This window comes from Phycodurus eques, chromosome 11 (genome assembly GCF_024500275.1).
Source record: "Phycodurus eques isolate BA_2022a chromosome 11, UOR_Pequ_1.1, whole genome shotgun sequence".
Classification (NCBI taxonomy): domain Eukaryota; kingdom Metazoa; phylum Chordata; class Actinopteri; order Syngnathiformes; family Syngnathidae; genus Phycodurus; species Phycodurus eques.
The window spans coordinates 11,490,889-11,500,196 of NC_084535.1; the positions used below are offsets into that span (position 1 = coordinate 11,490,889).

The 9,308-nt window shown below is 40.7% G+C and overlaps 1 protein-coding gene across 1 annotated transcript in view; it reads right to left on the reverse strand.

Annotated features, from left to right (window-relative positions):
• Positions 1 to 9,075, reverse strand: part of lrmda (leucine rich melanocyte differentiation associated) — a 300,041-nt gene extending 290,966 nt beyond the window's left edge. The window contains exons 1-2 of the mRNA XM_061690133.1: positions 8,722 to 9,075; positions 6,835 to 6,935 (exon numbers count right to left, since the gene is read on the reverse strand). Of these exons, the coding sequence (XP_061546117.1) occupies positions 6,835 to 6,935; positions 8,722 to 8,763 (143 nt within the window). The 5' untranslated portion in view covers positions 8,764 to 9,075. The remainder of the gene's footprint in view (positions 1 to 6,834; positions 6,936 to 8,721) is intronic.
• Between the last annotated feature and the right edge of the window lie 233 nt (positions 9,076 to 9,308).

Here is a 9,308-nt window from a genome sequence, read left to right on the forward strand (position 1 = left end):
ACAGCGTAATACGACAAGCCAACTATTAGTTTAAACATCTTTAACGCACCCGTCTACTTTCCCTGGAGGAGTACATAATTTCGAAAAGTCAGCCCGGTGAAATTGAAATGGTTGTTTTTGACAGTAAACATCAATGTACCTGACGTAAATGTGTTATTTGCTTGCTTAATTTATGAGCTCAGGTTATCCTAAACAGGCCTGCCTCCATCAGATATGAAATATGTTTGCTACACATCACCACTCAACACGCACACGCTGCTGGTTAAGTGATGGAAGGACTTCATACCACCAATGTTTCATATCCTCTCCGCCTAACTGACACTTTATCTGCATGGCACCGTGCCTGCAGATTGAACACTTAGGCGAGACAATGACAGGCTCTCTTCCCGTTGTCACTTCTCATTCGAGGACCAGGAGTAACACCCCTCCACCCCCACCCACCTATAGCCCCTCAAACATGCAACACGCAACGCCTACCTTGGCTAGGATGGGATGTCTGTGTTTGTCAATTAGCAGGCCCCTTCCTCGCGTTGAAAGACAGCGCGCCCCTGTGACGAATTAGGCGAGACAGATGAGTGAGGCGCGAGTGTGGCGCTAATACTCCAGCCTTCTTTGGATATGAATCTAAAACGACACAGCTGACAGGCCATACACGGTTTTATTTCATTTCTGAGTGTAGCAGGCCTCCCTACTTTGTCTTCTTTGTTCTCTTTTCATCACACTCCTTACATCTCACTTTGACAGCCGGTCGACACCGAGAGCACTTTCCCTTTTCAAATGCAAGTTAGCATACTTGATTTGTCATTAAAATGCAAAACGCCTGCCATCGCCAACATCGCCCTGGGTGAGCGCGTGCAGCCTACTGTATGTACGATGCCGAGGCTCATCTGCACTGCAAAAGTCAAACTCTTGTTTTGTACAGACAGATGAAATTTTCACACGTCAGTAGGTCGTCTGCAATACAAACACTACGTTTTAGTAAAGACTAACATCAACGCATGTGTTTGCATTGACTGGAAGGATCCTATTATTGGCTCATTCTAAATAAAAGCAGCTTACATTAGTTGAAGTCTACTTGAATTACCATTTACAGTGAACCCCCACACCTCACGAGTTAGGGATCAAGACGCAACACAAACAGTAAAAATCATGACTAAAATATTTATAATTGCTTATGTTAATAGTTTAAACCTTAAATACAACCCCAAACTGTAAATATAACATATTTATCTGACATTACCCTTTAAAATAAATGGTTGACAGATTACTTGATGTTTTTTTTTAAATGCACCCTCTAAAAGAAGCTATTTATTTTCCTTTGCCCTAAAGCAGAATACTGTTTTATAGCATCACAAGCCTTAAGTGTGACTGTATTGTTGTTGTTTGGCATTTTTAATCAAACTCATTCCAAAATAATTAGCTGCCTCAATAAGGGGTGTCAGGAGAAGAAGAATATACACCAGATGCAAGCAGACTCATCGCAGTAGCACTCGAGTAAGACTCAGTCATCACCAAACATCACTTTTTATCAGAGCTTTTTGTTGTTTTTACGGTTAACTTATTTTTCCATTTGTTTGACAGTTGAGAAGTTACACAAAAGTTTGTCATGAATGTATCAGTACTCAGTGATGTTCACATGTCAGGAAAAAAATGTCCAGCTTCAACCAACAGCATAAAAAGAATGCCATCCATTTTCAATACCCCTTATCCTGTCCAGGGCCGCAGTCTAATGCAGTGCTCTTTTCCAATTTTCAACTAACCTATTGTAAGAAACCATATTCTGTACTTACGTAGCTCCATCTCCTTGCAGGATTGCATTTTTATAGGTACTTTTCAGTATACACGTCATATTAGAGAAAGCTATAGCCTGCAAATGATGAGAATATTAGGTTTGTCTTGAATGCGGTGCAAAAACAAGCAACTGCCAAGTGTCGTCAAGCAATGAGAACACTAGAAACACAACATTATAATTCTGTTTTAGATGACATTTCTGTAACAGATAACAGGCTTGTAAAAGTCTAATTGTTTACATGTTTTATTTGATATGCTCTGTAATGAGTCTCATGTGTTTTGAGGACATGCTATGAATGCTGACATTGCACAACTTTAACTTTGTTTACCAAATCTGCAAGGGATTGTTTCTGCGTGTCATGCGTGTCCAGTGTGACAGCTTGCATGTAGGCGATTGTGACCACCACAGCACACAACAGGAGGAATCATGTCAACACAACACAATGTGTACACACCTGACCTGAAACAAAGATGGTGACACAACAGTACACATTGATGAGACAGCCTGAGGGCGGCGGAGGAGTGTGGGCGTGACAGATTGCTATGGAGAGTTCATCCCCGCCGTTACCTGCCTGGGATCGCACGGCGGTGATACACAAACAATGCACACAAATCATGTAGGGCACACATAGCGCTCACCTAAAAGTGACGTAAGTGACGCCAGGCTTCTCATTGTGACTCAGTGTCAGCATGGTGGAGGACTGTTGTCCATTGCACTGACAGAAGTGAAGGAATTAGCCGCAACAATCTCTGGCAACGTCTCGTGTTGTATTTTATTTGAGCACAGTGACACAGCACACGTGTTCAAGTTTTCAGGTTGGTGTTTAGACCTGCTGATACTTGAGGCTAAGGTAGGGTCATGTTGTCAAAACCAAAATCCTCCTACTGTAACTATCTGACAAGTCATGCTTGGTAAACCTCTAAATGAATGTGTACTTTTGGGATGCCTCCTGTTGCACTCGACTAAAGTCCCTTTTATAGTGCCTGTAAAAGCCATCTTGTTTACACCTTTTTCCATGTCACCGTTCTGTATAAACAGCAAAGACATGGAATGGGAGGACGTAGTTGACCAGGCACTTTTCTGGATTCAAGAGTAGTATCAGATGCTCCCTTTACATTACCTGTAAAAGCCAGAATTTTTCAATGTCGCTGTTTGATATGAACAGCACAGACATGGAATGGATGTTGTGAAGTATCAGAACCCCTGCCATTTTTACACCTTTTTTCCATGTCTTTGTTCTGTATAAACAGCTGAGACTTGGAATAGGGGAACAAAGTCAACCTGGCAATTTTCTGGTTTCGAAGGTAGCATCAAAAGCCACTTTCACAATACAGTACTAACAAAAAAATCCATTTTTCTCTGTGTCGCTGTTCGTATGAACGGCACTGAAACGGAATGAGGAGATGATGTCAACCAAGCAATGTTACACCTTCAAAGGTAGTATCAGAAACATTTCCATTGGCAAGAGCCTACATTTTCCATATCATTGTGCTGAATGAATAGTGCCAACACAGAATGGGGCCATGAAGTCCACCTGAAAATGTTACACTTTTTTTCACAGCATTGTTCTGTCGTATAGACACGGAATGCGGGGACCAAGCCAACAAGGGAATTTTTCTGACTTTGAAGGTACTTGTAGTATCACAAGCCCCTTTTACATCCATCATGAATTTTCTATACCACTTGTCCTCATTAGGATTGTGGGTGAATTGGAGCCTATCCCAGCTGACTTCAGGCGAGAAGTGGGCTTCACCCTGGACTGGTTTCTAGCCAATCCCAGAACACATGGAGAGACAACAATGCAAACCAATGGACAATTTATCTGTTGATTCTTCAATTAACCTAAGCAGCATGTTTTTGGAATGCGGTAGTAAACTGGAGTACCCGGAAAAACCCATGCAAGCACGGGGAGAACATGCAAACTCCAAACAGGAAGAGCCCAGATTGGAACCCCCAACCTCAGACCTGTGGGGACAAAACTGATATGACAATTTTCCACCTTTGAAGGTAGTATCAGAAAAATAGCGGCGGTAAGTGTAAGGGAATGTTGGAAAAAGCAGGACAGGGTTGTTAAGTTTAACACCCAACACTTACTTTGCATGTTTTGTTTTGTTCCATCCATCCATTTTCTTTACCGTTTACCCTCACCATGGTCGCGGGTTGCTGGAGCCTATCCCAGCTATCTTCGGGCGGGAGGCGAGATACACCCTGAACCGGTCGCCGGCCAATCGCAGGGCACATAGAAACAAACAACCATTCGCACACACATTCACTCCTACGGGCAATTTAGAGTCTTCAATCAACCGACCACGCATGTTTTTGGGATGTGGGAGGAAACACCACGCATGTTTTTGGGATGTGGGAGGAAAACCCACCCAGGCACGGGGGAGAACATGCAAACTCCACACAGGCGGGGCCGGGATTTGAACCCCGGTCCCCGGAACTGTGAGGCAGATGTGCTAATCAGTCGTCCACCTTGTTTTGTTGAAAACAGTAATTGCTATCAGAAAAGCATTTGATGTCACACCAGATGCTGGTGCTGTCTAATAGGCACCGTTACTTCAGTATCCTTCTTTTCTGGGTTCTGTATAAAATGCAAAGTCTGGTAATTTTACTACATATCTGTGTCAAACAGACTTAGGCTTGGTACACCCAAAATGATTTTTAACATTTTAAAAGATTATTTATCTGTGACAGACCTCACACATGAAGATAAAAAAATCTGGCATTTAAAAGTTTTCGTCCTATTGTGTGTGATGTGCTCCGATAATCTCAACACAGAACACCACAAAAATTCTATTCCACACACATGATTTCACAAAACCAAAGAAGAAGAAACACTTCCAGATATGCGTGGATGTTTCACGAATGTTCCCAAAGGTTGCCAGAGCTGGGAGCCTTGTAAAATGCGTTGTCCTCAAAAAACCACTTGCTTTGGAAAATACTTCTTACCGTCTGGGTAACCCACTTTTATACGTAAAACGACATTGGGTTTGTTTTTATTTACGGTTGTTTCCTTTTGTTTCCTTTTGCTAAATCAGGGTGCTTCTTGATTGCCTATATTCTGTTCCATGTCACAATTCACATGTCATGACACGTATGAAGAGTTTTGGTCATAAATATTGTACACATTCATTATTTAAGATTGGCGGCCCGGACATTCTAATGGGGATCACGTCTATTAAGGGGAGGGCGTCGTGTTGCATTTGGAAGCTAAAAACATCATCACATGTTCCTTATTAATGCCACCCACCCATGAACTCCCACTGTGGTCATGTGAGAGGCTTCAGAGGGAAAAGCGGACGGGTGAGCATGAATATGTAAAGAAAATACCTCATAAAGTACAATGTTAGGCAGACCATGAACTCAGATTGTTTGAGGTCTAAATATGAAACCACAAACATGGATGGCCAAAGGTTCAGAAGCATAATCAATTGCTTGATTTCCCCGATATCAACATGCATGCCGGTGGTTACCAGCAAATCTCATTTAGTTATGAGCAAGACCATCTCATCATCTGACCCACAGTTACCTCTGACGCTGCATCATCAGTTTGCTGCTTTTCTTGAATTCCATCATCATTGCTTGAACGCAGGGTATACAGGCACGATAGAATATAAATGCACATCATGCATACATTTATGTCTACACAGAAATTGCACAAGAAGTCATAAACATTCTTGAGGAACTCAAAAATATCACATAAACAGTGCCATATTGTTTGTCCGTTAAGTTAAGATGAGTTAAGTTACAGTATATCAGCAACATTTTCATAAACTCTGGAAAACATTGGTCCAGGACTTAAATTTGAGGTATTATCCATCAAAAGTTATAATGTAAAACAATTACAGTGGAACATCCAAAGAAAGACGGCCCAATAATGATAAAATTAAGAGTTTAACCAGAGATTTTCCAGAAAAATGTGCCTCAAAAAGCTAACAAAACTTGGAGTTCAAATCATTAGCATGCATCATGTTTTTTTTATCGGGAATGTCAGGTGCCTTCAAAGAATAATTTTATTTTTATTTTACTTTTATCATACAGTCCTTACCTCCTTTACAATGGTCTGATATTTAAGAATCTTACGTAAACATTGCCTTTGTAGTTTATAAAGGTTTTATGATGGTGACCGTTCAAACCTGGAAAAATATTTATTCACTGTTTTGAACTTCACCTGTTTATGGTCGTGAAAGCATCACATGACAGAATAATGACAGATATGGAAAGAACCAGGCAAGTTGCAATCCACCTAGTAAAGTGGATATAAAAGGTCTGCACACCCCTGCCTGTTCAAATGCCAGGTTTTTGTGGTGTATAAAAATGAGACCAAGATAAATAATTTTAAAACGTTTACGCCTAAACTTAATGCAAAATGAATGTGATTTTTATTGGGTTAATCAGAGGCACTTTAAATGGTGGCAGGTGTTTGCTGACGCCCATTTAATGAGTTTGAATGTGATTGGTTAATTCTGAAGACAGCCACATCCCCAGTTTTAAGTTGTTGTTTTTTTACATACTTCTGCAACCACATTATCTCAGTTGTTTATTTTTACTTCCCTTCCGGGAAAGATTTAAAAAATTTTCAATTGATTTTTAGAGGTTACAGGTCATAATAACGGTGGAAAACATTTTGAAATGATTTATCTTCACCTAATTTTAATTTTTTTGCATCACAAAACATTGCATTTCAACAGGGGTGTGTATATTTTTTATATCCACTGTATGTATATGAACACAAAGTTTAAAACTAATTCGTCTTTTCTCTGTCTGACAACACAACAGGCCATTGAAGAACCGACAACTCCAATATACTAACAAAGTGTTTCACGACGTCATATCATGACAGAAAAGACCCCATTTCCCACCAGAGCTAAATTTCATTACAGATGAGCCGTTTTCATTAATTGGCCTCTAATTAGCCAAACGAAGTCTTGTGACACTTGAGGATACATGTTCAAACCCATGTTTAACAGCCAGAGACAAACAAGACAGCCATGAAGACGTGTATAAGCAAGTGACACCACATGACAAAAAAGTCTGACCTGAGTTGGTTGAAGCTCAAGTCCAACCTTCTCGCAAAATCTCCAAAAGAGTCCCCAAGGAAGTCTGGGATGTCCTTACAATCGTGTCCAATGTAGGAAATCTGAAAATAAACCGAAAAAAAATAAATAAAGACCAAATAATGGTGTCGATAAAGACAGGAGTTAGACATTATATAGTTTATATCTTGATGTAAGCACCCACAGAACAGAATTACGTCACAACATGTATAGTATAGCTTGCATAGTGCATATGTTTTTGTGTTGCTGTTTTTCATCTGCCATTTTGGGGTGCTGCATCAGACGAGGGGGGAACTAGCCCAACTGACAGACAATCGTAGGCCACGTGGACAAATAAGCATTCATGCTCGCAGGAAGGCTGGATTCGAACAGCAAAACTCAGAGCTGTGAGGCAGATGTGCTCACCACGAAGTTAACACGCTGTCACTACAATTACAGTTGAAACCAGATGTTGACATACACTATATAAAAAGACACATACATTGTTGTTGTTTTCTCGTTGTCTGACATGGAATCAGACAAAACCTTTCCTGTTTTAGGTAAATAAGGATTATCAAAATTATCTCTGTTTATTAAATGCCGGAATAATTAGAGGACTTTTAAGGCAATTTTTCATTACTTTCTTCAAAGTCAGAAGATTACATACTTAAGATTTCTACTGTATGCCTTTGAACAATGTGGGAAACCCCATATTATGATGCCATTTCCTTGGAAGCGTCTGGCAGGTTTAATGAGAACATTTGAGTTAAATGGAGACACACCTGTGGATGTATTTGAAATAGGCACACATGAAACACTCCTTTTGACAGAGTAAAAGAGAGATTTTACAAAGAAACACTAGTACAGCACTTAAGTACATGTATTTACATCTTCCTTCTAAAAGAAAGTTGAATAGAGTGTTTTGAAAAAGCAATTTTGGGGGATAACTTTTCAGGACCGCCTCTCTGCCTGTTCTTGTATTGGATCTTATTGTAGATGATGCATGTGTACCTAATCGAGCACACTACCACTGTAAATGTGTTTTAATAGTGCAACACTTTAGATATCATAATGTGGAAAACTAGATATACTTTTGATTGCATGATTTTGTGGAACTATTGGGCATTTTATCAAAGATAATAGCAGTAGACTACTTCAATATATTTAGTTATATGGCCTCTCTCCAGTGAACAGTTGAATAAAGAGTTTAAAAAGCTTTTGAGGGTCACAAACTACTTTTCAGCACTGCCTCTCTACTTGCTCTGATATTGGACCTCATTGTAGGTGTACCTAATGTTATGGTCAGTTAATTTATTATATTTAACACCCTTTATCACTGTAATAGTGGTTAAATAGAGCACCATTTACGATATAATGTGGTAATTTGGGCGGTTAACTAATTACTATAGGACCACTTTTTAGTACTACCTTTCTGGCGAGCTTTTCTATTGATTGGATCTCATTGTACGGGTGTACCTAATGCTTTGAGCAGTTGAAAGTATATGTTATATTTAACACGTTAATATTATGAACGTGACTAAATAGTACACCACTTTAGATATGACAACGTGGAATCCTAGACAACTGTTGTTTGCCCATTTTTAATTTGCTACACATTTATACAGTAAAACAGAATTGGGTACATTCTCTCTACAATAATATTTTTAAAAAACAAATACATAAAGTTGATCTGTTTGAAAAGCAATTTTGGGATTTGCTGTGACCACTTTTCAGCACTGCCTCAGAGTGGACGCGCCTTGTCCTGTTACGTTGAGTGGGAGGTAACTCCACGCGCGGTCACATGACAGCGTGGAGAGGAGAACCTGCACGCTTCCGGCAACGATTGAAAACTTTGTAAAAACTACTAATAATAAGAACAACAATACTTACATGAGTTCCATTCAAAGCCACCGGCGACTCCCTGAGCGCCATCACCTCCACTCGGAATGACAGCCGAGCAGCCGCGTGTTTTCGATCAGTGTGTATGTATTGAGAAGTGAGGAGTCCACGCAGGACACGGCGAGCAAGCGAGTGCCGTGGGTCCGTGAAGCGGCAAAAACGTAGTAGCAGTGCGGTCTGCGTGCGGTGGAGTTTTCGTGGAGTTCGGACAGTTGGTGCTTTCCGCGTGTCTCGATCAGCTGACCCGCGTGTGCGGAAATGCCCCACGCTGGTTGGCTCGCAGTGGGCGTCTGGCTGACCGATTTACAGACTGCATTGAGCCGCCTGTTTGCCGTTATTATATCACACAAGACTCCCCGGAGTCACTGGGCGCACAAAGAGGCTGTTGTCTCGCCTTCATGACCATTCAAGTCAGTGTAGTGCACTGCTAAGTCATGTATTGTACAGACTTAACACAGCACATCCGTTTGCAACTGTGTCAGCAACTAGCCACATGCTAGCTAGCCAACTAACTGCTCACATTAGCTCGTACCTAACTAGCCCGCATAAGCTAACGCTTTTAACAGACATGAATCATT